The sequence below is a fragment of the Colletotrichum costaricense genome, assembly GCF_030867565.1.
Source record: "Colletotrichum costaricense strain IMI 309622 chromosome Unknown Scaffold_8.1, whole genome shotgun sequence".
NCBI lineage: Eukaryota > Fungi > Ascomycota > Sordariomycetes > Glomerellales > Glomerellaceae > Colletotrichum > Colletotrichum costaricense.
The window spans coordinates 1987224-2008554 of record NW_026848237.1 but is presented as its reverse complement, the minus strand read 5'-3'; the positions used below and the strand labels follow the sequence as shown (position 1 = coordinate 2008554).

Genomic DNA, 21331 nt, shown 5'->3' with positions numbered 1-21331 from the left:
AGGTTAGATAGCTAAGGTAGTCCAGAGCCCTCTGAAGCTTCAAGCCCAAGCACGTACCTTAACGGGTACCTACCGCCCTAAAGCTTGAGGGCTCCTTCGGAGTCTTTCAGTTCGCCTAGGTAAGATAGTAGTACCCGGAGAGCTGGAAAGCAAGCACGCAAGTTGGAGGTGATTGTCGATTTTTTGCCTTTGACGATTTGGCATGTGGCCTCAGGCAACAAGCGGTCTCAGATATTCGCAGCTCATTCTGAGATATGCGACATGCCCGGCGCGGGTGCGCGCCTCACCTCGTGCCGGGCACCTCACCTTTCTTACAGGACTGGCTACCTTCTGGCACCCATAGCGGCCTACGGGCGTACTTCGTTCAGTGCTCGTGAGGTCTCTAGAATCTGAAGTTTGAGGTGAATAGGTAGAGATGCCGCCTCCTGCCCAAGCGTCGCATGCCCCGAAAATTGGGAAAATCCCAACCCCATCCTTTCCACTCTCCTACTCCCGCCCGTCCTGGTCTTCCCGTCCTCCTTTCCACCCCGACTGTGTTTTTCTGCATTCAAGCATTGTCGACTAACACTTAAACACCCTAAGGTACGGAGTAGGTGCTTTGCCCTCTAACCCAAGGCGCCCCTCTCTTTTCTCCCTCGTCCTCTCGCTTCCTCCGATCTCTACTTCCGCCTTTCCCTTTCCTCCTCAAATCACCTATCCACTTCCACCCCTTGGACATTGGATGGCCTCGCATGCCGATCACATCTTCAATGCCAACGTGGTCTCGATAACGTGTTTGTTACTCTAACGAGTCCTGATTCATGGTCACTGCCCTCGCGCCCCGCGAGACACTCGTCCATCTTCAAACCGACCTTGCCTGATCGGCCTAGCGACCGCGGCTTTAGGGACCGGTCAGTCGACCCTCGCTACGGAATAACATCCCGCCATTCTCCACAGCTGGTAACACCGACGAAGCCAGACCTTACAGACCGACCATCTCACTCACCTCACCCATTATTAGCAGTAACACCACCGCCCAGAACGGTGGTCCACATCCACCTTCACTTCGACGCTGCTTTCCCCCCAGAGAGCGAGGAACCCTCCTTCCCCCTCCCCCCCCAAAAGCCAAACCCAAATCCAAATCAAATACCTAGCCACCCAGAAGGGGCCACACTGCCATACCCTGAGCCACAGCAAGAGCCAGAGCAAGAGCCAGAAACACCAGGTCTTCCTACCCCCGACCCCCGAGTCGCGCTGCTTTCCCTCCTCCTGTCTTTCATCTTTCCACTCTTCCCATTTCCTTTCAAAGTCCCACTCCCTCACCTGCAACTGCCTTTGGTGGCCCATCCCGTCGCCCTTCCGCCTTCTTCAACATCTCGCCCTCGCATCAATCCTCCTACCCCCTCCAACCCAAATCCGCCACAGCTTCTGTCGCTGCCACGTCTTTCGACTCTTTTTTTTCTTCCTCTGTACCAAACCATATCTCACCACCGCCATCGTCACTGGTCGCGCATCCCGCCATCTGTCGCGCGCCTCTGTCTGCACTCCCCAGCCTTTCTCTTATCCGTCCAACTGAAGGCTCCTTGTACCCTTGCGCCCGACCGCTGAATCCGACACGACTTTGCCGCCAGCCGGCTTTTTAGCGCACCGCGTAACCACGTACACGCTCTGCGACACTCCCACCTCCAACCACAAGGTGGCTGACCGACAAACTTTTGACGACATCGACACTCTTTCTTCGCTTCCGAACAACCACCATCCTTCAATCAGCTTCTCCTTTATCCATCGCATCGACCTCACCCCATCTCGTCGGGCAGACGCTTGTCTGCAGCCCGGCTCACAATCATGAACGCCAACGTCAACCCCAACCTGGCCAACATGAACGTCATGGGCGGTGGCCCTGTTGGCGCGCCCGTCCCCATGATGAATAATGGCGCAGTCGCTCCCCAAGTCGCCGGTGGTCCACGACAGATGACCATGCCCACCGAGAGCCAGCGCACTCTGCTCAACACCTACATCTATGAGTACTTCCTCCGCCATCAAATGTTTGATTGCGCTAGATCCCTCCTTAATGGAGACCACCAAGTGAATGTCATGAAGGACGGTGCCAATCGCCGAAGGGACGAGAACGGTAACCTCATCGGCAATGGTCTCGGTGACGACCCCATGGACACCGACTCCAAAGACGACATTGACGCGAAGCTCCCTGATGACCTTCCGGCCCCCAAGCTGCCCATGCCTGCCTCAGAATCATCCTTCTTGTACGAATGGTTCTGCCTCTTCTGGGACATCTTCCACGCGCAACGGACAAAGGGTGGCAACGGCCCCGTCAATCAATATGTCAGCCATACTCAGGTATGTCGTTATCCGTCGGCGATTCTCTGTCTATGTCTGGATCATCACTAACCGAGCTGAATAGCAGCAATCTCGCATGCGACAGAACCAACAGCAAGAACTTCTCCGCCAGATGCGCCCAGACGGCATGGCCGCCCAGCAGCAATATCACTCCCAGATGATGCGCAACATGCAAAATGGCGGTATGGCCATGAACATGCAAAAGGGCAACTTGGCTAGGGCCGCCATGGCGAATAATCAGAACAAGTGAGGCTTTACAGATTCGTGCCTCCCTTCATCATGTGTATGGTTTGCTAACCCAAATTCCCCCTACAGCCCCCAGGCCATGCAAATGCTTCAGCAGCATGCGAAGCAAACCCAGATGCAGCGAGACCCTTCGGACATGGATGGCAACCGCCAACGCCCCTCGTCGCCTGGCTCTGGTGAAAACGCCCCTTCCCCCTCCAAGAGACCACGCCTGGACGGTGCGCCCAACTTCCCGAACCAGCCTGGAATGATGCCGAACGGAAGACCTCAGCAGGGCATGCCGGGCCAGCAGGTGGGGACCACCCCGAACGTAGCTCAAGCCCAGCAGATGCTCATCACCAACGGAATCAACCCGGCGTCGCTGACCCAGCAGCAGTTTACGACATTCTCAAACCAACCACCTGCTGTCCAAGCTAAGTCCATTGCTACATATGCGGCAAACCTCCAACAGCATCAGGCTAGCCAGATGCCTAACAAAACCATGCCTAACGCGCCCGGCCCCCAGGGCCAGGGCTCACCCATGATGGCTCAAGGCCAAGAAGGTGCCGGGCTAGCTGCGTACTACAACGCTGGAGAAATGGGTCCAGGAGGAATTCGGCCTGGCCCTGGCGGTGCCCAAGCCGGTGGTGGAAGTAACCACGCTCTGCAGGACTATCAAATGCAGCTAATGCTTCTGGAGCAGCAGAATAAGAAAAGGCTCATGATGGCCCGCCAGGAACAAGATAACATGGGCGGAGGTGCCATGCCCAGAGACGGTCCCGCCGGACCTGGCGGCCCTGGCGCACCTCCTGGTCCCAATGGCCAGCCTTTCCCGGAGACATCTCCCCAAGGCGCCAGAACCGGAGCTTCACCAAACCCAACGGAGCAGATGAAGAGAGGCACCCCGCAGATGAACAACGCTGGCATTCCTTCGCCGCTGCCCGAGGGCGCTCAATCTCGTGGCTCTCCCAACCCTATGAACTTCATGGGCAACCAAATGGACCCGAACATGGCGCCACACTTCTTCAAGGGCATGGGCAATCAAATGGATGGGAACATGGCCGGCAATCCTCAGATGAATGGCGGCATGCGCCCACCCAGCTCGCACCCTGGTCAGCAGTTCAACGGTCAGATGAACCCGCAGCAGATGATGGTCGCCCGGCAACAGCAGCAACAGGCGCAACAGGCGCAGCAAGCCCAGCAGCAACAGCAGCAGCAGCAGCAGCCACCTCAGCAGCAGGGACAGCCTCAGCAGGCTGGCCAAGGTGGTCAGCCAGTGCAATGGCAGCAAGGCGGGCCGAATGGTCAGATGGTGCCTCAGGGTCCTCAGGGATCTGTTCAGGGTACACCGCAGCAACGGTCGATGCCCCCGCCATCTGCACCAGCTGGCGCCAACTCCAACCGGACGAGCACTTCCTCGCCTCAACAGGCCGCAGCGGCTCCCCCGACTCCGTCACAATCAAACAAGGCGGCGCCAAAGAAGAAGGATACCAAGAACACAAAGGCAAAGGTAAGCACATGGCAAGACACGTATTGCCCAAACAAAACTAACACATGCGCAGGCTGCGGCGGGAAAGAAGTCAGGCAACAACAACCTGAACAGTGGCACTACGCCAGCCGCCGACGGTGCAGATGCGGAGGCTGCAACACCTGCAACTCCCATCACTCCTGTCACCACTGCCAACTTCACCAAGAACGGACAAAATGCTGCCGTGCCAGCCGTGCCCAACGGCCAGGCTGCTGCTCCAGCACCTGCCCCTCAGCCTCAGGTAGCCCCCCAGGCACAACACGATGCCAACCAGAACGGAGGGTTTATGGACAACACGAACCCAATGGTGGACTTCGGTGCTATGGCATTCGCCGACCCGTTGGTCTCGGACAATGTTCTTAACGACTTCGACTTTGACTCATTTCTACACGAAGACGGCGACAATCAGGCCTTTGATTTCAACACGGGTTCATTTGGCATGGAAGGCGCCAACGAAATTGGCGCAGACTAGACGGTTCCCAAGCCTGACTTTTAGGTGTACGATTCCCTCTCGTCTGTGTCATGCCTCAGTTGTGCGTTAGGCGTTGTGTCGATTCCCCAGCCTGATTTCTCCATGCCTCGCCGTTGTACGGTCGAGCGGCATGGTATTTGCGAAGCATGGCTATCTCCATTTGATTTATGGATGCGCTCAGAATACCAAAAAAAAGTGGTTTTTACAGTCTAGAATACATCAAATCGGACTGAGCCCACATCGATTTGTTGGCATGTTGCCAACTGTAACTTTCAGGAGGATTTGCTCGACAATTGCAGTCAAGATAAAGCAGTCGGGCTTAACTCTCGCCGCCTCATCGAGCCTGTCACTTTCCTATTTCATATGCTTTGATTTACCAATCGCCTTTGGACGACGTTTATGTGTGGCAAACACTTGACGGATTGCCCCATTGGCGGCATATTCCAATGAGTCGTTTCGCTGTTCAGCACAGCCTCGTTCTCGACGGCGATTTAATTCCCTTGCGTGCATGTGCCTGGGGTAACACGCATACAAACTTCACGTTACTTTTCTCCTTGTCGGTCGTTGGTGGACGGACCGCTTGCGAGAATTCTTGATCATTGGTTCTGGAGTTCTACTGGCAGGGTTCGCAAAGTTTCGTCGGGTGCCTTTCCTATCGAACCAGTGGGCGTAATCATTGATTGTACGTGGCATACGATGTGCGAATGCAGAGCCCGGTTTCGTTTGGTGGACCCATCAGTGTTGATTTGCAAAAGAGGTGACAAGAGAGATCAAAAGGGGGCAGTTGTACCGGTTGTGGATTGAGTTGAGAGCATTGTATTTACTAGAAGGGCGGGGACACGTTCGATCACCAGCGTCGTCCTGCTATCGTCGTTTACCCTGGGTCCTGTCAGATTATACTGTGGCGCGGTGCGATATTGGTTTGCGAGGATCAATCCATCTTTTTTCATATCCTGGATGCCATCAAATATTAAAGTTCCCTCTGGCATCCCTGTCAATTATTCGTAAAAACATCACCAGCACTACTGCATTGATCATGGCGATCACGATCATGTCTTCTTCTCAGAATGTTTCCGAAGCATGATCGAAGGAGGGAAGGCAAGCCTCAATGTGCAGAAACCCTTCCATCTTTGGGGGCGTTTGATACCGCCCACAATAATCGGAGCCTTCTGACTGTGAACGCCAACGTATCTGTGCTCGTGGGGCTTTCACATGTGGTCGCACGGCTCAGAGAGGCCTGTCCAACATCTTCTGGTCTACCCTGAGCTCTAAGTTCCTTACTGGGCAAGGGAGATCCCCGCACCGCACCGGGCCCGGGTCGAGCACCGAGGCCGCAGGCGTGGCCGTGATCTACATACAAGTCGGACATTTTGCCAATGGTAATCTCGGGGAATTAGACGCGGGGCGGGGGCCTTTTTGTTTTTCATTAATAATCATAGTAGTAATACGTGCCGGTGGCCGGATGCGGCGGCGGACGCAACGGTTGTCGATCTGCAATCTGGGGTCGGCCATGCGACGGGTCATCAGCGGGGACATCCAGAGGCTAGCACCGAGCTTCTTGTTCCTCTTGAACTCTGATCGAGGGTCTAAGATCTAAGATCTAGAATCCAAGATCCAAGATCCAAGGGTGTGTTCTCGGCAGTATGGATGCGCAGCAGCCTTGTGGAAGAGGTGGATTGCTGGCTGTGCCATCGTATATTTGCTGCTTTGATGAGATGGTGTATAATATTCTCGATCTTAAGAAGACGTTGATTAGTATCTGCGTTGGCTACGTATATCTATAATCTACACAACAAACCGGCTGTGTAGGAAATGTTGCAGAATTCGAGTCTACCTAGGCACGTCACAGTGAGTTATACGAGCAAATGGTCTGCATCCGCTCTCATAATTGTCATCAAATGTAGCGATACTTGTGTTCTGGAGGTTTAGATAACGGGGAAGGATTCCCGTGTTGGATTTCAACATTGACTACTATATAGGCGGTAAAACCTAAGAAGTCGCTCCTCCTCTACGCCTGTTCAGGTCCGCAGGCTTGAAAAACAGACGCAGATGGGGGAGCAGAACGTATGAGTGTAAAGGCAGCCGCTATATATCGCTTTCCAAAAAGGGGTATATACCAAAGGGGCAAGAATTATCCTGTCTTGAGAAAAGGAGGAGTGTGCCAAAGGAGCCATGTGCGACTCGAATGTACGAGATCGGACGTTGGGGCACTATGTGATGGCCGGAGTTCATGATATGACGGAGATATGTGAGGGCGGTGTCTGCGAGGCCAAGCTCATTACGAATACAGCCATTAGAGGCAGCTGCACTCAAGGCGACTGGTATACCGTGAGGTATCCGATCTCCATCATGCTTCCATAGCCATCCTGAGTAGCGTCGGTAGGAGAACCCGGCAACGTGCCGCCTGAAACTGGTTAGCATTCTCATGTACGGTAAACGGTCAACCGAGGCGAAAGGAGCGAGAAACATACCAACTGCTACATTCATAAGCACATAGTAAGGCATGTGACAAAGGGTCGCCCAGATGCCTTCGTCACCAATATCGCTGCCCTTGAGCTGGTTGAAGACAACACCGTCACGGTACCATGTGATGGTCTCGGTGACCCAGTTGTTCGACGTGCGGTCCCACTCCAGTGCCCAAGTGTGCCAACCGTTGTCGGGCATCGAAGTAGCCACGCCACGGCCGCTGGGCTCGTTGCAGATGCCACCGGATTCTTGTTGGCAGTGAACGGTACCCGTGGCGGTGGCCTGGCCGTTGATCTGTTCAAAGATGTCGAGCTCGCCGCAGAGGGGCCACTGAACCCCGTTGCGAACGGCATCGCCCAGCATCCAAAAGGCAGGCCACATGCCCTGCTTATTTGCGTTGTCGCCCATCCTGAACATTGACTGAACCCGCATCTTCCCTCCCGGCTGAGGTGTCCACGCTGCCTTTGTCTCGATACGCGCAGATGTCCATACACCGCTTGCTGACTTTCGGGGAATGAGCTGGATGGTTTCACCACCCGATATTTGGACGTTCCAGGACGATTCGGTGTAAGTCTGGACCTCGTTGTTCGTGTCGATGGCCAAGGCGACGTTCCATGTGTCACTTCGAGGGGGTGCGCCGGCGTTTCCTTGGAAGGTCTCGGACCAGATGATTCTCATGCCATCTTGTGCTGGGGGCACAAGAGCACCGACGAACGGCGTGAGAGAAAAGAGAAGTTGGGCGTATGTGGAAAGCATTTTTGTCTCGTGTATTTGCTGTTACTGACTGACTCCTTTCTCTGTTCGTATAGTATACTGAATGAATGGATTGGTATTGAAGTCCGTGGGTTCAATCTCGTCTATTTGCGAGCGTTCAGGGGATGAAAGTGAATGGACGATGATATTCAAATGAATGTGATCACCAAGAAAAGAATGTAACGGCACTGGGCCTAGTAAGTGAAAGTGGGTGCGGTAGAGAACGAGAGAGGCGGCAAAAGCACATAGTTGCCAACGGGCAGCGAGGCTGGGTCGCCTCTATATATATACGGCCAGGAGAAGTTCCTACATGGGAATGGTCCAGACAACGCACATTGGGAGGAACAACCTTGTATTGGGACAACTTGACTAGGGAGCAGGACGACAAGGATGCTATGCCGGGAGCAGGCGATGAGTGACAACGGGTAAGGAGGAGCTTGTGCCATGCCCTTGCTATAGCAAATGGTTGGATTAGGGTAGTTGTCCAGAGGCGGCAAGGCAGAGAAAGAGATTGACGTGGGGAGTCAGGATGAAACGCCCAGAAGCGGCCAGGAATACCCAGTGTGGCGGTGACGATGGCCTGCCTACTTCGCAACTCGGCGCAGTCTTCTTGGTCGACTCTGGCTCAGCCGCTCGGGTTACAGTACGCAGTATCCGCACAGCAGGAGAGCCAAAAATGGGCGAGCAAGGGCATAAACTGCGGTTTGCCAGATAGATCGCGGACGGTAGTGATTGGTACATTAGGGCACTGAGGTGAATATGGATACATGGCAGGGAAAGCAGGGGTTATTTCCAGCATACAAAGTGAAGGTAACTGCAGAGAGGAGTTCCTCACGGGTAGTGGGCGTGGCCAGCAGGCAAGGCCAGGGAGTCCTGATCTGCGTCGGACAAGACGACAGAGAGATAGGGGCCGGCCCAAGATCGAGACCAAGATGTGGACAAAGAAGTTGACGGTGGCCATGGATAAGCCAGCAGGTACTCCGTACTTGGTTTGTGTAGTGAACCGTGAGAGCGAGCCGGAGCAGGAAGAGCTAACTAGGGAATGGAGCAGGAGGGTTGGCTCTTAGAGAATTGACTCGTCAACGATCTCCATCGGTCCATCCATATCCGTACATACACATGGAATGCTGTGGAGACAAGAAAAGAGGCTGAGGTGCGATCACGGACTCATATGCAGACGTGATATTGGTACTCCGTAGGCATGGTGGTATGGGAGAGAACGGGGCTTTGAGAGCAGTCAAAAAAAAAAAAAAAAAAAGGGACGGGGCCCGTTGGCGGCGCATCCGAGCCAAGGATCGACGACGGATACCGCCTGCACTGGCCAACGGGTGTCATTGGCGGTTCATCTGTACTCGGTACTGCGAGCGTCAATTGCATAACCTTCAATTTGGGCACCGCGGCACTACTTGGTAGATCCACACTGCGGCCAGAAAGAAGAAAAAAACGCAGTCAATTGTCCAGTCGGGAAGGACCAAAACTTTGAAAAGGAGGTGGACTCGGGGCATTTGTCTAGAGCCTAGAGGTGTCAGGGTCAATCAGAAAAGAGCCTCGAAAGGGGAGGACAGTACGAAGTACTCCGTACACTAGGACTACCTAGAGGTTTCGGACGTGGGGGTAACAAGAGCCGTGATTTCCGTCCATTGGATGGGCTCAACTCTCACCTTACAGTAGACTTAGTCTTAGACTTAGTCTTGGTATTTTGCTGTGCACACTCAATGTGTACAGAGCATCCGTCGATATCTGGTGTGAGGAAGGCGATATGTATTCGTACGAATCTGAACAAGAAGGCTACTAACAAAAAGCTTTGCTTCCTGCAATTCTTCAAGCTATCACCAATGGCCATGGCTGCCCCCCTTCCTTCTTTTCAATTTCCTATCAAGTTGTGCAACTGCGTGTGGCTGCACTCAATGGTGTGGCAAGCGGGCCATTCTCGCCAAGATGGGATCGTCAAGTGCCCCTGAATATTCAAAAGCTGTACATACATGAAGAGTGCAGGCACCAGGATGGCACAGGCAGCGCTACCCAGGTGCTGAACCGGCAATGCATGCCCTGAGACAACAAATGGCAGGGTATCTTAACAGGGAGACGTCGGCCCAAATCCACAAATGGGTCCAGCGCCGCTTGGAAGTTGGACCACGTCCACCTGGGACAACGGAGATTTCTCCCCCCTCAGGAGTCCCAACTCGATTGAGTTGGCACTTCAACAGAACTCTACGCAGTACGGGGTATTCTGTAGGAGGCCTCGAGATGGGCCCTTGACTACCTTGGCCGCTCACAGACGAATACTGTGTACCTAGGTATGCGTATCCGTACTCATGGATAAGAGATGCAGCTCTAGTGTACGATAAGCGAATGCCTTCCATCGCACGCTCGCCTCGTCGCCCAAAAAGAATTCCACAATGCTTCAGCGCCGTTGAGTGCCACCTCCGCCACTGCAACTTTTGTGCCCCCATTCATGAAACTGAAGACTCCCGCAATGGAAACGAACTGCGTTATCGTTCTCGGATGAACCACTACAGCTGTCACGTGTTTCAAGCACGGGGGTTGATTGTGGCTGTCATTGTCCAGTCATCGCATCACCCCGTTACGCATAGGCATGCCTTATGTCAGAATGCGTGACTGTATCATTCATGTGCTACCTTCTTCCATGAAACTGTTGTCGACCTCTCTCCCGAAGTAAAAATGAGACGTTTTGTTACGGTGCAGCGAACCCACGCCGTGTAAACCAACAGAGCATCAATCGCAGTACTATTTATCCTGCAATGCTGTCATGTGCTTGAAAAACTGGCAAACCATGGTTGCTGGTACTTCAACGCGATAATTTCATCTGCTTGTGAGTCGCATTGCCGGGTCCTGGCAGGACCAGCTCCATGAACTGTTCCGTGGAGTAGTGGGCTAGATTCCTCGCTGACCAAAATCAGGCAGCCCGCAATATGCAGTTTCTGGGTAGAAGGTATCTATGTTCTTACTGCGGCCTGCTCGCCGTAGTTGGATAGATTTGTAAGTCGAGGCCCGCGTAAGGACTTGCTGGGCCGTGTAGGCCGTATTCAACCTGCAGAGCAGATGGTATTACCGCTCGCGCCCGGAACCGCGGGTCCAAATACATCTCCCAGCTTCTCACCTAGCCGCACGATGGTGTGCTCATAGACTCGCGCTGCGTCCATGTAGAGACTGTCCTCGTCTTCGCTCCACGTCGTGTCCGTCGCATCTTCCAGTTCAGTGTCGCTATTCATGGAATTTGCGTCTGTCTCGTCACCTTTTGTGCCGTCGTCTCCGTCGGACTCCTTGCTAAGGACCTCCACAATGACCAGTCGTGTCTGCTCCACCGAGCTACGGCATCGCACCATATCTGTCGTAGACATGCCAGCTCTCATGCCGTTCTCAAAGCCAGGCAAGGTGTCTTTGGTCTCGATATCGCGGCCGATTAAGAGGCTTGCGAAGCAATGGTCCAGCTTTTTCAAGACGGAGAGGGTAGCTCTCGGGGAAGGAGTAAAGGCGTCAATCCATTGCGTGAAGTCGCTGGCAATGTTCAAGAGGAAGGGAATCTGTATGCTCGCTACAAGACAGAGTCAGCAATAGTACCGGCGTTTAACTCAAAGCAACGCCGATTTTCGAGGGAGACGGGCTAGTTCCTCACGTGTTCCGGACAGCCATAGGACGTCGATGACGTTATGTAGGTCCTTGCAAAGCTCCGTAAAGCTCTTGTAGCCTATGACATCGTCGCCGGGCTCGGCACTGCCATGCTTCTTGACATAACGACGATTGACAATGGCGAGACGTTCCTCAATGTACCGGCGTACCGTCTCTTCCTTGTTGGAACCTGGTCGGAGCGATCTGGCGCGGGGATGCGGCAAAGCCGCACTTGAGCGCGCGGAGGCACTGCTAGGAGCAGGTGAAGGGAGAGATTGCAATGGAAAGAAGCCGCCAGGACCCGCAGGCTGCGGAGTGTCAGTCATTATGTCTAAGTACTGTCGCCGGTTACTCCAGAGTCGATGCTGCTTTGCGCATTGCCCACGCAGAAATGCCCTGAGTCTTAAACAGAGTCCAGCCCCTTCAAGGTTCTCGCGACGTGGGGTAGTGATGTATAAGTTGTTGCGCAGACTGGCAAGGCGATTGGGACGTCTGTACGTAGTGCGGATACCTCGAAATATTACCTAAGCCGAGTGAAAGGGGAGTGGAGATCAAGGTAGGTAGAGGTACCTAGGTACCTTACTCTATCAAGCGCTTTATCTGATGTCCGATAAGAGCTATCATGCCCACCTCAGCCACAACAAGGCCTTGCCATATGTGGCTTGCGCGTGGTTGACGACGCCCAGTCAAAAAATTTCGGCCCTGTACGCTTTCCGCGTGAAGTCGAGCCGACCGATCGCGTTTACGACCTCACATCCCGCCCCTTGCTACAATCACATCACCGTACACCACATCTCCAAGCTCAACTCGTAAATCGTTCTTCCTTTGCGTCTTCAAATCCAATTATTCGTCATGCCTGCCAAGAGAATCGTCGTCCAGAGAGACAACCAGCGCTCTCGTCAGCCCAAGGGTTACTTCAGATCAACATACGATGCGTTGACTTCCTCTGAGAATGCACCCATCGTGCGCAGCGTCGCCATCTTCGGCGTAAGTCACCATGCGCTTCCAGATCCCTGATCTGTGAGCCCTGCTAACGTCCAGTTCAGGCAGCTGTGACTTTCCTCTCCAGCTCCTGGGGCGAGTTCCTTCTTCCTCCGTAAGTTGCTCATCACCTTGAGCCCCAATTCAAGGTCGCTGACGCTTCGATTTCGCAGTCAATAAAGATCTTTCTACAATCGAATGACGGCTCATGTATAATTACGTCCTTTTTGCCGCAATAGAAGCTGGCTGTACAATACTCGAAGAAAGGTAGCCTCGAGGCTACGGGGAATGGCATCTGAGGTCTGGTGTTGACCTCAACGCCACGGCCCGCACCGGCTGGCTTTAATGAATCTCTCTCTGACGCAATAATCGTTCATTTGGATGCACTTGTGCCGTGAATATGTTCTACCAACAGGGAGTATGTACGGCGGTTGCTCCAACAGTGTCGCAAGTCTACCTCGTGTGCCTAGCTCGCCCTCTATCGATTAGGACACCAGCAGTTTAAGCAAGCAGTGCGATGATGGCAATCAATTAGGCGGTACGCAACCGTGTGAACTAAATCTGTTGTACGCGATAAAACTTCCTCGGCTCTACCGATTATCTTTGATCACATCAACTCCGCGTTCGTGCAAGTCCCGTTGCACTTCTGATAGAGAGACATCGCAGCCCAGCCGCCGCACATCTCCGTCTTGCTACCCCCACAGGGCATATCGCAAGCTCCCCAGAGCCCCTTTTTGGGCTTCCGATCATCAGCTACCGAGTTCCCGCACCAGCATTCTTTCGCATATTCAAGGCCGGCATACTGAAAGCCCTTTCCGTCACAGTACTTGATACATGTATCAACCGTCATGCTATCACCGGACGTCTTGGCGCCCTGGAGCGTCCTAGTCTGTCCAGCCGGATCACGGCCACAGCCCAGATATTTGTACTTGAGAGTACTTGTCACGTCCTTGTAACCCCACTTGGGTGCCGAGATCTGGGTCGCTGCACCGCAGCCTGATTCTGCCACAGCGTTACCTGGGCCTCGTTGAACGCTGTTGCAACCAGGCAACTTATCAAACTGGCCCTGAACTTGCTCGTCAACCTTGACGGGGACTTGGCAGTTCCTTCGGGTCTCGTCGTCAAAAAACTGGAAAACAGGGCATTTCTCGATGCTACCACCGTTGTCGGTGCATTGTGTGATAGCCGATTGGAGTACATTGACGTCCCATCCATTGATGAAATCGCCGTGCAAGCCATATCCAGTCGGATCACTAGGTAGTGTAAGCAGATTTTTTTTGTACGAAAGTGAAGGTGAGATGCTGACCCATTAGACAACACAAACGGTTGCTTATCTCCGTACCATTTGTCCTTGAAATCATTGACGCTAAATATCACTTCGTAGAATAGACTGGCAGACAAATCAGCACCTTGTGGTCATGAGTTCCCTGGTGTAATCTCACGTAACGAATCTCTTGGGGTGAGTTGTAGGACATTTTCCGTTATCAAGGCGATCCGGGTACGCCATGTGGCTTTTGTGGTCAGGTGAATCGAGGTTGACACCGTCCCAGCATGCAGGGAATATTATTTGAAGACGGAGGCCATTCGGACAGTTACGATTGGGAAGCTCGCTCGTTGCAGGGCCGCTGTTGCCCAAGCACACGTAGGAGATGGCCCGCTGCTCGAGGGTATTGTTGTAGCTTCGAAGCTTTGGGTCGCCCGCTAGCATTCGAAAGCCCTTGGGATACGCGATGAGCCCTTTGCTGTATTCCGGATCCTTGGCGTCCTGGCGGAACCTGGAATAACGGTCAGTTCTCTGGCTTCTCTCGTTGTGCTACATCGTTACTCACAAATAGTAGGCAAGCATGCCTCCGGACTGGGAAACACTAGTGAATTTGCCGTCTTGGCCTTGATAGTAGAGGGTTGGAGTCCAGTAGTTGCTTAAATCGGCAGTCACCTTGCACGTTGAGCAAGTGGCAGCACGAGCCTGCTCATAAGTCATACTGAAGTCGAAGCCATTACCACCCATGATGGTATGAACATGCCCTGAGAGAGCTCCCGGGTTGACAATGGGATCGGCGCGCTCAACAACCACTGGTTTTGAACAGGGCATGATGAAGAAAGCAGCCGCTTTGCCGCCTGCCCAGAGCCCAACGAGAAGTTGCTTGCTTACTTTCATGATGGGCAATAATAGGAGTTGTGGCGAAAACGATAAACCGGCGTGTAAAAAAATGAGATTTCAAATAGAACTAAAAGAGGGAGCGATACTGGTTACCCAAAATTTGATAAAACCGGCTAATGATGTCGTGGAATTCTGGTCAAAGATCAAAGTTCACCCAGCGAAAGCTGGAGTGGGGGCTAGGAAATAGACCGAAAGCTAATAGCTCTAAAGGAAGAGCAGAAAAGCCAGGTATGCAGGCGTACATGAGAAGAAGTAATGACGGCAAGTCTAGGAGAAGAGGGCAAGGTGAAGCAGGCTATGGCGATCTTTTATCATTCACTCTGAATGCCTACTGTCAAAACCCCACCCATATCATAGGATCTAGTTAAGGATCTAGACCGGGAGGCGCAGGAGGCTTTCCGTCAATGCGGCCGTGACAATAGACACAGACAAGCCATTATCTAGACCTTGAGCTACAGAGGGAACAAGGAGGGTGCCCATGAGTGGAGGAACATGACGAGTTGGCTGAGCCTAATCTAGATGCGTGCTTGATTTCGCCAAAGAGCTGTAATGGCGTCGACAATTGGCGAAGCTCTGCTCAGCTCTTTGGCGTTGATCGGAGATGGCTCCGCGCTTTAGTCAGAATGGAGAGGTGGTCGCAAGTAACGCTTGCCGGTGAAGGTTGTGGTCCAGAAAAGAAGGGTATTTCGCTCAATCGTTCCGCTCGAGCTTAGCCTACATGTCAGACGTTGCGGCAGTTGTCTCTGATTCACCCATTGAGCTGGTTGAGCCAAGAGGCAAGATTTCAAAGACAAGGCGTCGCGAATCAGACGCAGGTCGAGATCTTACACGGACGAGGTCGCTGCTTTAGTCGTGATGAATGGGAAAACCCCGAGAGGAGGCATCAAGGAGACAAGGTCGAAGCTTTGGGGTGGATCGTCTTAGACACGTGGAATTCGGTCATGACAGGATCCATCTCGTCAGAAAAATGCCCCTCACTGGCTATGCAAGCATCCGCCGTCTGGCGAGCTTTCGGGCGGAAGGCGGATCGTGTGTGCAAGCCACTGCATCGTGAGCTACCGGATTGGTCTTAGAACCGGCTTTTCAAGACTCAAACGGAGCGCGGACGAAATGCGGTTACAGAAAAGGCGGATTAGTGTCGGCTAATAGGGAATTGGAAAGTAAGGGATGTTGGACGGCCGAGTGCCAAGCTGGAAAGACGCTAAAACGTCAACGAGAGACATTAAGAGGGCTAGGCTCTCACAATCTTCGCATTGAGAGATTGGTCATACGGCCCCCAATATGTTGTCTTCTTGTCTCAGTCCAGACCAGGTTGACCCGCTCCGCCTGTCAGGTTGTCACCTGTTCCCGGAATGACTGACGGCTGAGGAATGTTTTCGGATTTATCGTTTCCTAATTCATGGCGTGAAGTCCTGACGAGGACCAACCACCCGACCAAGTTGGAAATTCCTGAGACAGCAATGTGCCAAAATAACGATCGTGCATTTACCCTGGTGAGCACAGTCCTGATCTCATTATGCTGCCCGATAACCCGACGATTGGGTAGAGACCCGTTGCGTCGGGGTGCAGAAGCTATGTCCCCGCACCGGAAGTGGGGAATCGGGGCCAGCGGCCGGGTCGGATGTGTGAGTGGGTCTCACGGGACGGAGGCAGACGTCAAGTGCGTCAGGCGTTTGACGACTCTCAACTGCCTTGCGACATCCGGGCAACTATTTTGACTCACGGACCTGACGGTGAGGCTTGAGCTTCAGGATTCTTGCCTCCCCCTTACGCCTCATCCGTCAACATCGCACCATCCTACCCGACTAGCCAAAGTATAGCCTCTGGTGAACGGCAAACGCTTAAGTAGACTACATGACTGCATAGACCTCGTGGCTCTTCAAGCCTAATAACTAGGAGGACCCATTGCGGCTTTGGGTATTTTCACCTGTTCGTTTGCTGTAAGTGAAACAGTATGTTCAAGCCAATCTGCGAGCTTGGTCAGAGGCAGGAGTGCCAGCCTGCTGAGCCGCCACAGGGTTGTGGGGGGGGGGTGGGGTGCGCTCACCAATTGCGTCAGCAGCGGCTGATAATGTCAGGTCGATCTCCTGGTTCCAGCCCCCACCAAGAAATTATGATGGAAGGCGAATTGACTCTGGCATACAGCTGCTTTGAGACTGCCACACCTGCTCTGGCCAGACGTCAAGCCAACAACCAAGTTACGGTCAACACGGACGCGCCCATTTCTGATTTGGATGGGGGGTACATGGGAGCATTATACGTCGCTCTGTCGATCCCATGGGCAGTCCCTTCTACCCGAATAGTGAACAACAGCCCGGGCCGGCCATGTCTCGCGGTCTAGCTGGTTTGTCTAGCCAGGACACGGGCCGTCAGAGTTCGAATGGACAGAATAAGTGAGCCAAGCTAAGTTGGGCTGCCACAAGCTAGGCATGTGGCTCTTAGCTGCTGTATCATGGCCCGACTTATTTTCTAATCTGACTATCTCAGGCATTGTGACATGTGACATGCGACAGAGCAATATATCTGGCGTCATTTGCAATAACAATTGATCCCTGGCAGTGCAGTCTGACCGATTTTTTAACGAGACCATATGCCGTTGTCTTGAACCATCTGACCTGTGAACAGTGTATTTCACACCTTGCTGCCATACGGTTTGTTTGTGACTATCTTACTTGCATCTTTCGTCTTACGCCCTCGGTACTTTACGGCTAAGGTCTTCCAATAGAGCTGCTTTATCATCAATTTCAGCCTACTCACTTACTATACGTGAGATCACAGGTTGAGAATTGCATGTAGCAATGTGAGAAAACACTCGTATTTACAATAATACCGAATCTCATTGCAGGAGCGAGAGTAACGCGCAAGGAAGTCTTGCTTCACTTTAAGTAATATTGCCATCAGTCCTGAAAGAGCCGACTATTAACTTTCTTGAATGGCACTGCAGGTATGCCTGATATCAACTTCTTGGTCAAATTCTCGTACTGGAGACATTTTTGATACGGACAAGAATAATATACGTCTGGTCAAGAATCGAGACATTCTCCTAATGAGGTAATGACCAAATGTGATGGAAGTATCAACCATTACACAGGGATTCTGATGATCATATCCGGTGTGTGGACTCGCGCGACACTTTATGCTCGGAGTCATGTTGATTTTATTCGATTCCCTTATAGTCATCGTTGCTTTCTTGGAATTGAGGCTCCTAGCTAGGCCTCGAGTCGGGCTCATCAACCTACACGTTGGTCGTCGTCTTTCTACCTCCAGGCAGCCTGTTAGCTTTCTTCTCGCGCCTCGATCAGTACCTCGCGAGGAGAGTCGCAGCCGGTTTTCTGTGCGGCATGTTAGTTGCTCCTCCTTAGACACCTCTAACCACTGGGGCACGACCTCGAATATACAGGAATGGGGGCGGTGCCGTTATATGGCCGTTATCTGGCACATGAAGTCCAGCCATCACCGCCAACACTATCAGACTAGCGGCAGTGACTTGATCGACGTCGAGTGGCAACGAATCGAAGGTGACAATCTCGAGAAGGGATCCGTCAGAAAGAATCGAGAGGCGAGATTTTATGAAGAGCGAGTCTCAGCCAATCGTTGATTTCATGTGTTGTCTGCCTTGGCCAGAACAGACGCAGATGATCGTGTACTGAAATTCGTGAGCTTGCCTCACCACGGCTATTCATGGTCATGTTTCGCTACCTAAATGATTAATCCACAGTTGCTTCATTCACTTGTGGAATAGCAAATTCATCGATAGTTGCTTCATCGCAGAGATTCAAGTCATTCCCAGCTATATGATGGGCATGTTCTTGTGCTTCCCTACCTTGGCCCCAAAAGACGTAATCTGAAATTAACAGAGTGTCTTCGACTTATGAAATTGCTTATATGTCACTTCTTTATTGTGATATAGGTTTATTTCAAGCGTCGAATCGGTTGTTTCTGTCTGCGTCATGTATGACTGAAACCTCGAGGACCAATGACAATCTTCGAGTAGGTACCTTCCGATCTGATCCGCACTACCCGAGTTGAACGGAAAGCGCGGCTCCATCAACCAAGGACGAAAGTAGAGGCTGTAGGACATATCCAAGGGTCTCCTGCCTCGTACTAGACTTGGTTACCGTGTATGAAGAAGAAGGAGTCTACCAATGCGTATGGCTGGAGAGCTTTTGCTCGGCCAGGGCAAGTGCATGGTCGAATGACGCTACCTGGCGACCGAACACTGTCACTCCAGCATTCATTTTCATCACGACCTGATTCGTACGTCAATACATAACTTGTTGGTCCTTATACGGTGAGAATTCTATTGCCTTGTTGTTCCTTGCCACACGACTTGCCAGTACTCTCTTCTAAAACGCGTTCCCATGGAGAGCCACCTGCCGGGATCACCTACACAGGCAAGATGCTCGTCGCCAAAGGACTTTGTACGGGGAGACATGAAGCCCGCACCTCTTCGACTCTCTCCCAAGAGCAAAGAAACAGACGAAGCATCAGGTGTTTTACAACAACAACCAGGTGCAAGCTTCATCGAGAACGCAACATCTACCGATGAGTTCACTACGACTGAACAATTCAACGACAAATTGCCTAGACATCCAACACAGCCGAAAACCCCGCCCTTGGCTGCTGTCGTATCAAAGTTCGAGATACTTGACATAATGACTGATCTCGAGACACAAGCTACTGCCAGCCATGGTGCGTCGAGCGTAGAAGTGCCTCGTTCGCCAGCCGAGAACCGCGCTGTCCGTAAGGAGATAGGTTTTTCGGTCAAATCTGGTCCTGCAAAGGAATCTCCACCTGGGCCAGGCTATGAAGAAGTGGTGGAGTTACAGTCAATCCCAAGCCCGAGCCAGATCTCACCTCGTCGGAGTCCGTCATGCGAGCCCCAGAACAGCCTACAGACTGGAATTCGAGCAGCTGTAGAACAAACAACCTACACTTTTGATCCATTTACTGGAGAGAGGCGGCCTAACAAAGCTGGAAGGTCAGCTGATGGAAGACAGAGAAGTCTTGTAGCTGAAAGACGACAACTTTTTGAAGCTCCGATGGGTAAGTATGACACCCTAAGTAATGCTGGTCTGCACGGAATGCTGATGGTCTGCGTAGGCGGCGTCAGGACAAACCTACCGCTGCCAACTTTCAGCAACTACGGTATCACGCCACAGACACAGACACCTTGCTGTACACTTCCCCGGACTAAGACCTGGAAACTGAGGTCGAACGATATCGAAGCTCCTGAAGATAGCCCTCAAGGTAGAGCAGAGCCACCTTTGGACCCAAGGCTTGTCAATGCCGGTGACCAAACAAAAACGGCAGTGGAAGGAAGTTGGACCCGGAGCATTTCGAAGAGCCTTGGGTATAGCTTTGGCCAGAGAAGTCGTCCGACTCGCGAAAAAACGCAAACGGAGCAGATCACCGTTTTTAGAGGACACAGAGACAGAGGGAAGCTCTTCGGGCTTTGGCCCCGAGCCATGGATGCCCTCCATTCACGGGATGCTTCGACCTCAAATCTGGAGCATGGAATTGCCCAAGCACCAGACCGGCCAACGGATCAGGTGGATCTTGAGATCTCCCAGTCCATAAGCAGGGATAGTACAAGGTCATCGGTCCCGCAATCAGAATACTACGAATCCAAAGAGAAGCTACAAACAGAACACGCAACTTCCATGACGGGGTTACTGGAGTCTTCCGGAAATGCAGCTATCGTAACAGCGCAAAGCAAAGTGGCGAGTCTGAGAACGCTGTTTGATGAAAGCGCCAACGATACTGGTCCAAACAGCGGCTCGCGACTGAGGCGCAGTCACACTGGGCCAGCAAATAGGTGGTCTGCTAACGGCAACTCACAGATGGCCTTTCAGCCTGGCCATGGACAACAGTTGCAATATGAAGCATCCACGAATGGTGCTATACGTTGTTCCTTCCAATCAACGGTGGGCGCCCGTATATCTAAAGGATCAACTTCTTCTTCTTCGAAGGATCGAATTAATACTCTGGAAGCCATCTGCCGGATGGATGCGGAGACGAGGCCCTCAGCCAATAAAACGATCTTGGTGCCAACATCGAGAATCGCTGGGCCTGAGCGCGAGGCAGACGGTTTGAAAACCCACTCCGAGAATCGATTCGAAAGCCTGGGGTTCAAGCGTGGTCGCGAAGTCTGGCGGAAGATTTCCGCATCATGGGAGAAAGGCAGGCTAGAAAAGGGCAAGAGAGATGAAAATGACCACTCAAAGCGCAATGTGACCAAGTCACCAGAGCCCCCTACCTGGCAAGGGTCCTACCTCACTATCGCTCGATCAGATGACAAACAGCTGGCCAACTGTTCGCCAGAGAAGCCCAAAACCCGACACCCAGCTGCGTCTGCGTCTGCATCGTCGAGAGACAGGCCCTCCCGAAAGAGCACGTCGGCCATTCCCCGGGAGTGTCTGAGCACCGGTCATAGTCTTGACGGCTGTTTATCAGAACAAAAGAGAGTCCTGCCGCTCAGTACCACTGGTCCAGTCGTCACTTCTACTTGGTGGCAACTTGGATCATCATCCTCGTACGCACCTTGGAGGACGAGGTGGGACGCTCTGTCAGGAGATGCTCATGGGACTAGCTGGGCTCGATGGCGCGCACCACGAGACAGAAGAATCGTGGCGGCCGGTGCCGAATGTCGAATGTACCATTCTCGGCCAATGTCTACTGTACAGCTGAGTAAAATGCGCAAAGCTGCCAATCGGCAAAGTGAAACAAGCATCAGTAATGGTAACTGATTCAATGTCGGACGGGCTAGCTAGCAGTGTTC

General features: G+C 52.7%; 9 protein-coding genes across 9 annotated transcripts; 4 read left to right on the top strand and 5 right to left on the bottom strand.

Annotated features, from left to right (window-relative positions):
- Nucleotides 1-1824: 1824 nt before the first annotated feature.
- On the top strand, nucleotides 1825-4559 carry CCOS01_08688 (SOM1 protein; the record flags this gene model as incomplete). The annotated part of the gene is made up of 4 exons (XM_060456849.1): nucleotides 1825-2334; nucleotides 2399-2580; nucleotides 2650-4069; nucleotides 4122-4559. 4 exons carry the CDS (start codon nucleotides 1825-1827, stop codon nucleotides 4557-4559), a joined length of 2550 nt encoding a protein of 849 aa, XP_060313123.1.
- A 2309-nt stretch (nucleotides 4560-6868) lies between these two features.
- CCOS01_08687 (glycosyl hydrolase family 16) lies at nucleotides 6869-7781 on the bottom strand (the record flags this gene model as incomplete). Its single annotated transcript, XM_060456848.1, has 2 exons — nucleotides 6869-6963; nucleotides 7031-7781. The coding sequence occupies 2 exons, from the start codon at nucleotides 7779-7781 to the stop codon at nucleotides 6869-6871; spliced, it is 846 nt and encodes a 281-aa protein (XP_060313122.1).
- Nucleotides 7782-7941: 160 nt separating this feature from the next.
- Nucleotides 7942-8391, bottom strand: CCOS01_08686 (uncharacterized protein; the record flags this gene model as incomplete). The annotated part of the gene is made up of 1 exon (XM_060456847.1): nucleotides 7942-8391. A coding segment is annotated over one exon (450 nt), but the record flags the coding sequence as incomplete, so codon positions are not given.
- Nucleotides 8392-8403: 12 nt separating this feature from the next.
- CCOS01_08685 (uncharacterized protein) lies at nucleotides 8404-8739 on the bottom strand (the record flags this gene model as incomplete). The annotated part of the gene is made up of 1 exon (XM_060456846.1): nucleotides 8404-8739. One exon carries the CDS (start codon nucleotides 8737-8739, stop codon nucleotides 8404-8406), a length of 336 nt encoding a protein of 111 aa, XP_060313120.1.
- Nucleotides 8740-10825: 2086 nt separating this feature from the next.
- On the bottom strand, nucleotides 10826-11734 carry CCOS01_08684 (meiotic recombination protein DMC1; the record flags this gene model as incomplete). The annotated part of the gene is made up of 2 exons (XM_060456845.1): nucleotides 10826-11334; nucleotides 11416-11734. 2 exons carry the CDS (start codon nucleotides 11732-11734, stop codon nucleotides 10826-10828), a joined length of 828 nt encoding a protein of 275 aa, XP_060313119.1.
- Nucleotides 11735-12260: 526 nt separating this feature from the next.
- On the top strand, nucleotides 12261-12508 carry CCOS01_08683 (uncharacterized protein; the record flags this gene model as incomplete). The annotated part of the gene is made up of 2 exons (XM_060456844.1): nucleotides 12261-12395; nucleotides 12455-12508. The coding sequence occupies 2 exons, from the start codon at nucleotides 12261-12263 to the stop codon at nucleotides 12506-12508; spliced, it is 189 nt and encodes a 62-aa protein (XP_060313118.1).
- A 488-nt stretch (nucleotides 12509-12996) lies between these two features.
- On the bottom strand, nucleotides 12997-14547 carry CCOS01_08682 (WSC domain-containing protein; the record flags this gene model as incomplete). The annotated part of the gene is made up of 4 exons (XM_060456843.1): nucleotides 12997-13642; nucleotides 13696-13779; nucleotides 13832-14164; nucleotides 14219-14547. The coding sequence occupies 4 exons, from the start codon at nucleotides 14545-14547 to the stop codon at nucleotides 12997-12999; spliced, it is 1392 nt and encodes a 463-aa protein (XP_060313117.1).
- Nucleotides 14548-17686: 3139 nt separating this feature from the next.
- CCOS01_08681 (uncharacterized protein) lies at nucleotides 17687-18148 on the top strand (the record flags this gene model as incomplete). The annotated part of the gene is made up of 1 exon (XM_060456842.1): nucleotides 17687-18148. One exon carries the CDS (start codon nucleotides 17687-17689, stop codon nucleotides 18146-18148), a length of 462 nt encoding a protein of 153 aa, XP_060313116.1.
- An 835-nt stretch (nucleotides 18149-18983) lies between these two features.
- On the top strand, nucleotides 18984-21299 carry CCOS01_08680 (uncharacterized protein; the record flags this gene model as incomplete). The annotated part of the gene is made up of 3 exons (XM_060456841.1): nucleotides 18984-20448; nucleotides 20620-21185; nucleotides 21237-21299. The coding sequence occupies 3 exons, from the start codon at nucleotides 18984-18986 to the stop codon at nucleotides 21297-21299; spliced, it is 2094 nt and encodes a 697-aa protein (XP_060313115.1).
- Between the last annotated feature and the right edge of the window lie 32 nt (nucleotides 21300-21331).